The sequence below is a fragment of the Lactuca virosa genome, chromosome 4, assembly GCF_052849685.1.
Source record: "Lactuca virosa cultivar CGN04683 chromosome 4, Lactuca_virosa_CGN04683_v6, whole genome shotgun sequence".
NCBI classification, from domain to species: domain Eukaryota; kingdom Viridiplantae; phylum Streptophyta; class Magnoliopsida; order Asterales; family Asteraceae; genus Lactuca; species Lactuca virosa.
The window spans coordinates 213,735,912-213,749,381 of record NC_136429.1 but is presented as its reverse complement, the minus strand read 5'-3'; the positions used below and the strand labels follow the sequence as shown (position 1 = coordinate 213,749,381).

The following is a 13,470-nucleotide window of genomic DNA, read 5'->3' as shown; positions in this document are numbered from 1 at the left end:
CCTTCCAGCCATCCACAACCCGTGCTGTTGATGGAGTCGGCGCCACTGCCGGCGCCGCTGCTGCTGTCAATCTAGGGCAATTGGCCTTTTTGTGGCCCTTCTGATTGCAATGAAAGCAAATCAGGTCTGATATCTGAATCGCAGGAGTAGGGGCAGTATAATCTCTGCCAAAATGCCCAACCTTGCCACACTTATAGCAGCCTGAACGCGGCCCAGTGCGACAAGCTCCCTCGTGTGACCGACCGCATTTCCCACAGTGGTCCCGCCCTAACTGGCCTTTCGGCCTACCATCGGATCCCTTGGGCTTCTTCCCCGAATCCCCCGTCATCAGCCCCTCCGCTGCCTTCCTTTTCCGGATGTGCTCCAGATCAATCTCTCTCTCCCTAGCCCTGGCAATCATGGAATCCAGGGTAGGGCAAGCTGAGAAATTGACATGCTCCCGGATGTCAGCTCGTATCATGTCATGGTAGCGGGTCATCTTCATGTCCTCATCACCCACATGCTGGGGCACCAGCAATGCCCTCTCCCGGAACGTGGCGGTGATCTCCGCCACAGTCTCAGTAGTCTGTCTCATGTCCAAGAACTCCCTGTCCAGCTGCTGAAGCTCCACAGCTGGCACAAACTCCGCCCTGAATTTGGTCACAAAGTCTGACCTGGTCATAGCCTCAACAGCCGAGGCTCCCAGAGAGTCGCCAACCGACTCCCACCAATCTCTGGCCCTGTCTCTCAAACACCCTGCAGCGAAACGGACCTTCGACCCTTCCGGGCAGAAGCTCGTCAGCTGTGCAGACTCGATGTCTGCGATCCATCTCCTAGCAGCAATGGGGTCTTTCACCCCATGGAAATCCGGCACACCACTCCCTCTGAAGTGCTTAAAGGACAGTGTGCGTGATCCTGACTGGCTGGCCGCCATGTCACTCCTGAACGCCCTGAGGCGATCCTCCATCAGCTCAATGATCCCTTCCTTGATCGACCCGAAGATAACCGGCGTCACATCAAGGATACCTCTCGTGATCTCGGACACGATGAACTCGCGCAACCCATCATCCACATGCTCGGATCCTGCACCCGAGCCCGATCCTGACCCAGATCCTGAACCTCCTGCTCCATGTCGCGTGACCACCATTCTGAAAATAAACATACGAATGTCAGGGTCACATATACTTTTCGGAGGTCTCACACACTTTCCAAGTTTCCAGGTTCCATCTAGGCCCTCCTTGATTCGAGTACGGGTCCTCTGCTTTCAGTAGTACGGGCCCATACTACCTTCCACATCTACCCGTACTTTCCTCAAGGATTGCTTCGACTTCACCAAGTCCCTTTTACCGATAGCCTTTCCACTGACCTCATCCTAGGCTTCCCTAGGGCACTCTCCAACCTACCCTCCGCCATCAGCTGCACTCGGAGTCCCCACCACTTCCCCCTAACTAACTTGCAGATACTGTTACATATCCGTTCCTTAGCTAGTTGAAGATGGCCAAAACCCCCATAGCACAAAGCAAGCAGCATTCGTGCATTGGGTAACCAAATCAGGCATAACCTACACAGGCCATCCTACTGCTGACTAAACAGTCCTAGCATACAGCTCATACAACAGGCATATAAGGCATCCTCCCTAGACCCTGAGCCCTAACTAGCATGCAATTCTCAGAATCATATATCAGGCACACAAGGCATCCTCCTAGATCCTTAGTCCTATTCTAGCATGCAGTTTTCTGAATCACAACCATATAGCATAACATAGCAAGTATGGGTATCTTGGGGAAAATTTACTTGAGCCCGGCCGGTCGCATGCATCACACACTTCGTCTTTATTAAAATCCTTCCATTTAGATTTTAGAAAACCATTTTTCCTTGTAAAAACCTTTTAGCCCCTCGGTTTGAGTCCAGACGCCCCCGAGGGTGTGTCCGAATCCTTCAAACCAGGGCTCTGATACCAACTTGTAACATCCCAAAATTCAAGCCCGAAAATTTCATTTTTAAATTAATAATTTTTAAAACATTTTACCATAACACTGTCAATAAGGCAACACATTACAAAATCATAATGTTGTGTCCCAAACCCTGACATAAAAAATAAGGAAAATCAGAGTACAATCCCAGAAAGTCCGATGCGGAATCATGTGTGTGTGTGTGATGCGATGCTACGCCGCCGGCTCCTTCCCCTTAGACGAAGAGGTACCTGAAACCAAAACTGAAACCGTAAGCACAAAGCTTAGTGAGTTCCCCCATCATACCACATACCATACAATATCATCGGTATCTTTCAACCAGTAATCATCGTCGGTATCTTTCAACCGGTAATCATCGTCGGTATCTTTCAACCGGTAACCATCATCGGTATCTTTCAAACGGTAACCGTCATCGGTATCTTTCAACCGGTAACTGTCATCGGTATCTTTCAACCGGTAACCGGGGACTATTCCACCCCCTACCACTAGCATACAACAACAAGATATAAACATACAGTCAGGCATATCCGGGTACTGACCTACCCTTCGGTCCTAAGGACCGCTGTCAGGGAAAATAATCCCTATTATACACGTAACATATCATACATATAAAACTCATGACCAAAGCACGTAACCAGATGAAGATAATTATCACAAAGACAATCATCTTCTAAATACCCCTCTTTGGTGGGCCGACATTGTGGCCTTACACCCACCCCTACTGGAAGGTAACTCACCTCGTACGAGTAGCTGCTGATAATCTGTGCGGGAAACCTCTTTCTGCTGCTGCTCCGGAAATCCTCCGGCTACAATCCCCACAAAACACTCAGTCAGAATCTGATATCTACTATTAGGGTAAAATGACTATTTTACCCCCAACCAAATCCAAGTCAAAGTCAACTTCCAGTTGACCCGACTCGCCGAGTTGGGCCGTCAAATCGTCGAGTCCCTTTCCTTTACTCGTCCTTATCCACGACTCGACTCGTCGAGTTTGGCAACGACTCGACGAGTTCCCCTTCTTTACGAACATCAATGAACCTTCATCCGACCCGCCGAGTCGTATGAACAACTCGTCGAGTTCACCTTCAACTGATGAACAAGTCCTGACCTCGACTCGCCGAGTTGTATGAACAACTCGTCGAGTTCATCTTTGAACATAAGAAGATTGCGTTGGACTCGCCGAGTCTGTTCTTGCACTCGTCGAGTCCCATGAACTCCAGGTTAAAGGCTAAGTCCAATACGTTGGGTCACTCCCTTGGACCCTCTAAAAACCCTTCTAGCGCCCAACTGGGTTCCTTCAAACCCTAACAGCAAAGGGGAGTTTTGCCTCAGACTCGCCGAGTCCAAAGAACGACTCGTCGAGTCGAGCATGTCCAAGTCTCATTTCTCGATTTCCAGCGTACAACTCTTGACCAAAAGATAGATCTAAGCTCCTTCAATCGTTCTAGCACATAAAGTTACAAACTTTACGTGCATGCATGGGACTTTGAGGCAAAAAGGACATAAAATAAACTCTTATGATGCATGAGACCTTAGATGGGTGCAAAAGCAACCCCTAACTGCCTTGTGACTCCCTTAAAGACTTGATTCCGAAGCCTCAACCCCCAACCATGCTTGCAATCATGGTTGGTTACCAAAAATGGCTTATAAAAGCCCTAAATCTCCCCAAAAGGGATCTATCAAATGAAAGAGCAAGGTTACAACTTTATACCTCCAATGAACCGTGGAAGATGCACAAACTCGGTTTCCCCTGGTCTTCACTTGTTTCCTCAAGCTTTTCCCTTCCTCTTTATGGTCACAACTAGCAAGATCCACCAAAATTCTTTAGTTCTTCTCAAAAAACGGCTAGGGTTTGCTTATGGGGAGTTCTGGAAGCATTGGGGACGAAAAGGAGGCTGAATAAGTTGTTTAAATAGGGTGCAAAACCTCATCTAGGGTTTTTGTCCGGACAGCGCCTACTCGTCGAGTCCGGACGCGAACTCGTCGAGTAGGTCATTAAACTTCTGTGTCCAATACGCTCCGACTCGACGAGTTGGACCTCAACTCGCCGAATCCAAGGCCAAAATGCAAGATACTAGAATAAAATACATACCAGGAACCAAGTGCTACATTTGCTTTACCAGGGTGGTAAAGTATCTCACAATCGTAATCCTTGAGTAACTCTAGCCAGCGTCGTTGTCTCATATTTAATTCCTTTTGATCAAAGAGATACTGGAGACTTTTTATGATCAGTGAAGAGTTTGCACTTTGTGCCATAAAGATCAGACCTCCATATCTTCAATGTGAACACTACCGCTGCCAACTACAGGTCATGAGTGGGGTAGTTCTTCTCGTGCTCTTTCAATTGTCGAGATGCATATGTTATCACCTTATCTTTATGTCTCAGAACACAATCTAACCCAACTCCAGATGCAGTGCTATAGATTGCGAAGTCTTCAACTCCGTCAGGTAAAGAAAGAATCGGTGCTTCATACAACTTCTTCTTTAATTTCTTGAATGCCTCTTCATGTTTCTCACTCCATTTATATGTAGCTCCTTTATGGGTCAAAGCTATCAATGGAGCAGCTATCAAAGGAAAGCCTTGGATAAACCTTCGGTAATATCGAGCTAATCCTAAAAAACTTCGAATCTCAGTGGGACTTTTTGGTCGTTCCCATTTCATCACAACTTCAATCTTTGTTGGATCAACCATTATTCCTTCTTGCTTAACCACATGACCCAAGAATTAGACTTCTTGAATCCAAAAATCACATTTGCAAAACTTTGCGTACAACTTCTCCCTCTTCAAAACTTCTAATACTTCTCGCAAGTACTTGCCATGCTCTTGCTGGCTCTTTAGGTAAATTAGAATGTCATCTATGAACACTATTACGAATTTATCGCGGAATGGTTTACAAACCTTGTTCATCAAATCCATAAATGTTTTTGGAGCATTGGTTAGTCCAAATGACATGACCAAGAACTCATAGTGTCCGTATATTGTTCTGAATGTGGTCTTCTCAATATCTTGCTCTCTCAGCTTCAGCTGATGATATACTGACCTAAGATTGATCATTTTAGAAATAGCTCGAACCTTGCAGCTAATCGAACAGGTCATCAATCCTTGGCAATGGATACTTGTTTTTCACTGTTGCCTTGTTCAGCTCTCTATAGTCTATGCACATCCTCATGCTCCCATCCTTCTTCTTTATGAATAACACCGGAGTTCCCCAGGGTGAAGAACTAGGTCTAATAAAACTGTTGTCCAACAACTTGTGAAGTTGCATCATAAGATCCTTCATCTCTGTCGGTGCTAACCGGTATGGTGCTTTCGATATTGGTATTGATCCTAGCAACAAGTCTATGCAAAAATCTACTTGTCTATTAGGGGGCAATCCAGGAATATTTTTGGGAAACACTTCCGGATAGTTACATACCACTGGTATTCTTTGTATATCTTCATTCTCCTTCTTTGTGTCGATCACAAATGCCAAGTATGATGTGCATTCTTTGGAAAAACATTTTCTAGCATTCATCAGGGAAATGATTCCGGAATTTACTCTATGTTTTTCCCCGTACACCATAAACGACTCCTTTCCAGGTGGGTTTAGTATCACCATCTTCTTTCCGCATAGTATCTTGGCATCATTCACACTAACCCAATCCATTCCTAGTACGATGTCGAAACCATTCAAATCAATGGTTAACAACTGCTCGTGGAATTTATTCCCGTTCAAGTCGATGACGATGTTTTTAATGCAATCGCTAACAGGTATGAATTTTCCACTGGCAACTTCTACAACTAGAGTATAATCAATTTTATCGACAGGAATTGCTAATCTTCCACCAAATTTATGCGATATAAAGGACTAATTTGCTCCAGAGTCAAACAATATATTCAAGAAAGGTACCTGAAGCGACATCTGCTTCATCCCTTGCTGCTTCCAGGGTCATATGGAACGCTCTTGCCTTTGGCGTTGGCGGAACGTTAGGCCTTGCCGTCTCTTTTTTCTTCGGGCAGTCCTTAGAAATATGACTTTCTTCATTGCATCTGTAACACACCCTCTTGCTGGATGTACACTCATTGGCGTAATGCCCAGTCTTCCCACACTTGAAACAAGTCACATCCTCGCCATATTTTCCAAAGTGTTTCTTTTTGCACTTCTCACACCATTTTTCTTCACCTCCTCCTGCTCCAAACTTCTTAGAACCAGACTTCAAGAATTTTCTTTTCTTGTTGGACCTTGAGGATCCATCAAACTTCCTCTTCTCCCCAATTCCAACCTTGTTGGCGGTTCTGTCTTTGACCATTTCTTCAACAGACTTAGCAGCCCAGATGGCCGCCTCAAGAGTAGGTGCCTAGCGTACTGGCACAACGTACTCCCATGGTAGTCCCTTCGTATACTTATCGATTTTTGTTAGCTCGTCAGGAACGATGCACAAAGCAAACTCCATCTTTTCCATGAAGGCATTGATGTACTCGTCAATGGACATGTTGCCCTTTTTCAACGTCAAAACTGGTTCTCTAGTTCTAGCATGTTTTGGGCTGAGCAGAACTTGCATTTAAAGTGTACCAAGAATTATTCCCATGTCATTTGTAGTAGCTCATTGGGGTTTATGGTCTTTCCCAAAGTGTTCCACCAGCGAACAACGCTACCCCTAAACTGACGCACAACATAAGTGGTTTGTAGCTTGCCCTTGCAACCACATGTTATGAAAGCTAGCTCCATTTCAGAGATCCATTCCATAACTCCGATTGGATCTTCTTTCCCAGTAAAATTTCATGGTTTTAAAGTCATGAAGTCTTTATACTTGCATCTGTTCCTTTTAATTCCTTCATCTTGGTTATTTCTTCTAACCACTGGCGGTTCAGCTAGAGTAACGGTTCTACTGTAATTCCCTTCTTCTGACTGTTAGATGTTCAGTTCAGGCTGTTCAATAGGCACAGTAGGTTCATCCCTATTATGTTGAAGTAGACGCCTTGTCTCTTCGATCTGACGATCCAATATCATTTGTATCATCGCTTGTACTCCTACCATCGTGATTGGCTCGGGTGCAATTGCTATCTCTGGTGCACGCTCAATCACCCGTGGCTCAGGTTGATGGTTTCCATTAGCGTTTCCTAATCCGCTTCGAGTTCTCACCATGTCAATCTATACACCAAAGTAGGTGAATTTAGATATTTATTTACGATAGACGTTTAAATCCTCTTTGTCACTCAGAAAACTTACATGCTAGTTCTAATATCGTGATTAAACGTTTAGAAATCTGAACAAGTTTCCAGATTTTGTCGGCAATAGAGCATGGATCCGAGCAAATAATAGCATCATAAGGCATTTTATAGCTATACATAAATCATTTAGCACATAGAAGCAATTTAGGCATCTTTCCTAAAATAAACTAGTGCTCGTTTCTATATATTTTCTAAATATAGCAGACACTCATGTCACAATCATCGCTTAGCATTCTAAGTTTAAGTCTAGAAATCCTACAAATTCCTAGTTTGCTTAAACTAATACTCTGATACCAACTGTGACATCCCCCAATTTCACGGCCATAAAAGACCGATTTGTTTATGCTTTATTTAAAAATAAGAGTACCCTTTTGAAGAATAATGTTGCAGAAATTGTTCCCAAAAAATATGATAAGTATATTATCAAAGCATTTTCCGAAGAAATGTATTTTCATCATATTAAAAACATTGGGATGTCATGGTCAATACAGTGCATAAGCATAAACAGAAATAGTACAGGCCTTACGGATATCTATTATTCTAACGACCTATAATCCATAGATCTCTCATCTGATCATCACACATGTGCCCTTTTTCCACTACCTGTAATAAAAGAAACTGAATGGGCTAGGCTTGGGAGCTTGGTGAGCACATAAGGTTTTCAACCCACAATAATTATGTTCTTTAATTTCATCAAATCATTCAACCCGATTACTCATTCCGGTTAGCCTCACTTTATGTCCCTAAAGCATCTAATTGAAGGGACCTAGCCTAAGGATTATCATTGGGAAGACAATACTACTTAGGGGATTTCTCAACAGTATATGTCAGTAAGGCAACTATAAGGGGGATGGAGTACACCTGGTGAACACGTAGTTCAAAAACACCTACAGATTGCGAGCCTGTCAGCGTTCCACTAGACTGTCTAGAATAGTCCGTGGTCATCATCTATACTCCGCTAGATGACTTGATCAGCTTAAACATCGAGTCCTCTCATCATTTTATTTTATCTTTCATCATTAATTTCATCTACCCATCTTTACCCAACATATTTATAGCACTAGTACAAAAATGACCTACGGTCACACTTTCCGAAAAACGGCCTGTGACACTTTTTCTTAAAAGTGTGAGCAAAAGTCACTAAAAAAATTTAGAGACTGTTTTTGGATATATTTAAATTAGATTGTGTGGCCATTATATAGACAATCAAAACTTTTACGACACTTAATTATACCAAATGTGACCAATATTAGTCACACTCAAACACTGAGGCCATAGGTCACAATCAGCCACATATATCGATTAAGATTGTCACACTTTTTTTATGAGAGACAATAGATAAAATTATCGTCACATGAGTTAGTTCTCTGTGTGTCTATAACATGTTGCCTTTTTAGCCAAATAGCAGACAAAGTAGCTAAAAGGTGACAAATATTGGTCACACTAATTATTTGTGTGTCCATAGGGCGGTTCTATACTAGTTGTATTTAGTTTACTCAAAAAATTAAAAGAAGTTACTATTGGTTACTTATGGTCATGTACCTTTTATTATGTGTGTCAAAATATTTTGAATTGGCTTTAAGAATACACGAATAATGTGTGTGTAGGTAGCATTTAGGTACGTTTACAGCTATTATATGTGTCTATATGTAAATATAGTCATAAAAGAAAAATAATATCTTATCGTTATAATTAGGGGTCCTTCATTAAATATGTTACTTATGGTCATGTACCTTTTATTATGTGTGTCAAAATATTATGAATTGGCTTTAAGAATAAACAAATATTGTGTGTGTAGGTAGCATTTACTTACATTTACAGCTATTATATGTGTATATATGTAAATATAGTCATAAAATAAAAATAATGTCGTCTTGAATAAGAGTTATAAGAAAGGACCAAATTGCCCTTTTTGTCATCTATTCTTTTAATTGCACCAGATAATACACCATAATAAATGAAAAGATTACAAATTATTTTAACAGAATATTATGATAAATAAATGAAATGAATACAACATAACTTGTGTAACATTGCATAACGAAAGTACATTGCTATTACATGCAGTTTATGTTATAACATGTGTAACAATATAACAGTAAAAAACCGAATAAAATATGTTTGAGTTATAACAATATTACACCATAATAGTTTGATGGTATAATATGGTAAAAAGATATTAACTAAAGTACATCGTCATTTTTTGTCATTTTCTTATTCTCCACATAACGCTATGCTCAAGGTTTGGCCTTTCCCTTCTACAAACAAAAAATAAAGATCATTAAGTGTTAAAAGAAGGAGAAATATTATAGCTACAAATGTAATTAATGACATTAAGACATACGTACCGTACGTATAAGAATACCGTGACAATCAGTACGAAAATAATCATTTTCCTTCTGCAAGTCAAGTGTGTCTACACGTGGCAATATGTTATCATTATGAGGAACAATAGTACTAAATTCTTCATCTACATCTTCATATGTATCTCTGTAATTTTTGGGAGGTGTCTTGAACACAATAGACATTTTTTGATCGAGTGGGTATGTCACGTAAAAAACTTGTTGTGCTTGTGAGGCCAATATGAAGGGATCACCTTTATGGCCTAATCTTTTTAGTTCAACTAGTGTGTACCCCAATTTATCCCTTTTTACCCCATTTCTATTGTCAACCCAGTCACACATGAAAATTGGAATTCTTTTAAAATGATAATCTAGTACCCATATCTCTTCTAAAACACCATAATAAGTGTTTTTGGCATATGTTACAACTTCTTTACTGATGTGTGTGTCAGTTGCAAGAACACTAACCCCACTGTTTTGGTACACTTTACCTTCACGAGCTTTTGTACGAAAAGTATATCCATTAATAGCATATATATCGTATTTACTAATGTTCTTATTGGGTCCATGTGAAATCCATCTCATTGTCTCTGTTATACTTTCTCTACAGGCCCCTAACTCTCTCTCTACCTGAATTGTAATTAGATTATGAATTTAAGAAATCAAGAAAAAAATAACAAAGAACACAACATATTTGACAAGAATATACCTCCTTTCGTAACCAATGACCAAATGTTTTACTATGCTCTTGTTCTATATGTGCCTTTCGTTTAGTAGGGTGTAGATGTTCCAACAATTCCATGTGTCGTCTGTCAATACGTTAATGTTAATATTATTATAAAAAAAACATACATGTAAAAAAGCTTACTTGATATATGGGAGTACTTCAGATGTATTTTGCAATACAAAGAAATGTGCTTTGCTGAATAGTTCTGCAGAAACTTCTATCGATTTAGCAGCTGATAGAGGAGTACCGTCCGTAATAGAGCTACTATCTACACCTTTATGAATTCCACAATTGTTATGATTGTCAGGTGGAATACCAACAGTATCCATCCTTTTAAGTAATTGACTAAAAAACTCAATTGTCTCTTCTGCAACATTCTCTTCTGCAATGCATCCTTCTGGTCTATTTTTGTTTCGCACGTGCCCCTTAATAACCTTCATAAACCTTACGAATGGGTACATTCATCTAAAGAATATTAGACCGCATAATTTTACTTCCTTAGTGAGATGAACGGTTAAATGAATCATCACATCAAAAAATGATGGTGGAAAGTGTTTCTCAAGAAGACATAAGGTTACACATAACTCCTCTTGCATCTTATCGAGCTCATCCACTATGATTTCTTTGCTACATATTGATTTGAAAAAGAAACAAAACCTTGTAATAGCAACTCTGGTGGGTGGATGCATAATAGATCGAATTGCTATGGGCAAAAATTGTTGCATGAGCATGTGATAGTCATGTGATTTTAGTCTGATCAACTTCCTATCCTTTAGACTCACCAAACTAGAAAACTTAGAACAATACCCTTGAGGAACCCTTAAGTTGTATAAAGTCTCACAGAATTTGCCTTTTTCCTCTTTTGTCAATGTACAACCTGTTGTGGGAAGTGTTGTGTTGTTCCCTTCTATCTGAGGATGCAGCTCTGGTTTTAAACCATAATGAACCAAATCCAATCGAGCTTTATAACCATCTTTCGTCTTCCCGGGAACGTTCAAAACAGTTCCTGTTAAACTCTCACCCACGTTCTTTTCCACATGCATAAAATCTATACAATGTGGAACCAAATTGTCGGGCGAATACCTTAGTTGTCTATACCATATATTGAATTTCTTCCAGTATGTATTATTTTGCTGGCCCACATCTGAAGTACCCACTTGGTGTAATTTTCTCTTTTTTTATTCATCTTCCCACCTCTTCCACTTGTTGATTGTTGGATTTCTGCCTCCTTGCCCTTATTAACCTTTCCCCATTTATTAATTATAAATTTTACCCTGTTATATATCTCCTCCCCATTCATAGATTCTGGAGAGGGTGAGAACTCTTGTTGTCCATTGAATGCCTTCTTTTGTCTTCTGAACGGGTGATCATACGGTAGAAATCTTCTATGACCAGCATAACTCTGCTTATTCGATTCAGGGAGTCTAATGCAGTGTGTCTCTTCACCACACACAACACAACCTTGAAAACCGTTGTATGGGCAACCACTTAATGTACCTAAAGCAGGATAATCATTAATAGTCCACAACACAACTGCGCGTAGTTTAAAATGCTCTTGTGCATATGCATCGTATGTTTCAACTCCAAAATCAAATAATAATTGCAGATCATCAATAAAAGGTGCTAGGAACACATCAATATTGTTTCCAGGTGTTCCCGAAATCAATAACGAAAGCATGATGAACTTTCTCTTCATACACAACCATGGTGGAAGGTTGTAAATGACAGTTAAAACAGGCCAAACACTATGACTCCTATTTCCTCTGTTCACATCAACCCCGTCCGCCGAAATGCCTAATCGTAAGTTTCTTGGTTCGCTAGCAAAATCAGGATATTTGTCATCAATGGCAGCCCATGCTGGTGAATCAGGTGGGTGACTTAAAACGCCAACATCCACCTTTCTTTCTGTTGCGTGCCATGTTAAATCATTTGCAGTTGTCTTAGACTGAAAAAGACGCTTGAAGCGCGGAATAATTGGAAAGTACCACAAAAATTTTGCAGGAATATTGTTGTAAATTTAATTTTTTTGTTCATCAACCTTCCATCTTGATTTACCACAAGTAGGACATGCTGCCAAGTCTGTGTATTCGTTTCTGTAAAGTATACAATTGTTGACACATGCATGTATCTTAGTATACCCTGAACCCATTGCCTTAAATGCTTTTTTCGCCTCATATGTACTACTGTACATTTCGTTTCCTTCTAGTAACATGTTTTTTTTATCAAAACTAATAATTCTGTAAAGCACTTATCTGATACTCCATACTTACTCTTCAAGTTGACTAGTTGAATGATTCCAGATAACTTTGTGAAATTATGACACCCTGTGTATAGGGGCTTCTCGGCATCCTCTATCAGTTCTCTAAAATAATCAGGGTTCCTAATAAAATTTTCTTCTACAGCTTCAATTATCTCTACTGTTTCTGCAGCATCTGTTGGCATTTCTGTGTTCATGTTCGTGGAATCTACATCGTTTGACGTATCCATGTCAAAATTATGTTCATATACATAACTTCTTGGTGGTTCTTCTGTTTCTCCATGCTTATTCCAATTTGTGTATGTTTGATCAATTCCATTCCTGAATAGATGATCATCTACCACATCCACCGAATGAGATATGTGGTTTACATACTTAACACATGGACAGGGAATTCTTATCTTTTTTTTGGTATCTGCAGGATCCATATGTTTAGAAATCTTGTAATTATGCACTGCATATTTGATAAATTCTGCAACACCTTTTACATAGGTTTCTGATGTTCTGTATGCTCCCATCCAAGACTTATCCATATTCAGCTTACAACAGCGTCAACAAGCAATATACGTTTCCTGTTTATTGACCCATTTTAACAAACAGTTGGTGTGCATAAACAAAATAGATCACATTACTAATAAATCCAATATCTTGAAAGAAAAAAACTTATTAACTCAAAATAAAATATAATTACACACATCATGACCCAACGAAATAACAAATATTCATATTATGAGGGTAATTGTTTTGTAATTTCCTGTATTAATTAAATGTAGTATTTGTACCTGTATGAATTTGATGTTGACGCATCAATTTCTGGTTGAAGAATAAACGTAGTTGCAGTGCCTTTGTAGTTATCAAAGATTGAATCGATAGGAATTCATATTGTCTAATTTGGGATATTTATGCAATGAGTCTGGATGATCAGGGGCATGTGTAGAAGTGATAAAAAAGTGGATGATCAGGGACATATCGAGACATAA

General features: G+C 40.1%; 1 protein-coding gene across 1 annotated transcript; it reads right to left on the bottom strand.

Annotated features, from left to right (window-relative positions):
• Positions 1-9,401: 9,401 nt before the first annotated feature.
• LOC145105573 (uncharacterized) lies at positions 9,402-13,023 on the bottom strand. The gene is made up of 8 exons (XM_079042656.1): positions 12,504-13,023; positions 12,289-12,435; positions 11,387-12,138; positions 11,016-11,261; positions 10,375-10,667; positions 10,216-10,315; positions 9,513-10,136; positions 9,402-9,422 (listed from the first exon to the last, which is right to left on the bottom strand). The coding sequence occupies exons 1-8, from the start codon at positions 13,021-13,023 to the stop codon at positions 9,402-9,404; spliced, it is 2,703 nt and encodes a 900-aa protein (XP_078898782.1).
• Between the last annotated feature and the right edge of the window lie 447 nt (positions 13,024-13,470).

What these genes read in the sequence shown, in the direction of transcription:
- LOC145105573 (XM_079042656.1), bottom strand. Translation starts at nt 13,023, where the DNA reads ATGGATAAGTCTTGGATGGGAGCATACAGAACATCAGAAACCTATGTA. An exon ending in GGCAGCATGTCCTACTTGTG is followed by an intron (nt 12,139 to 12,288) that starts GTAAATCAAGAT and finishes GGCACGCAACAG; the next exon opens with AAAGAAAGGTGGATGTTGGC. An exon ending in GTTCTAAGTTTTCTAGTTTG is followed by an intron (nt 10,668 to 11,015) that starts GTGAGTCTAAAG and finishes AGGTTTATGAAG; the next exon opens with GTTATTAAGGGGCACGTGCG.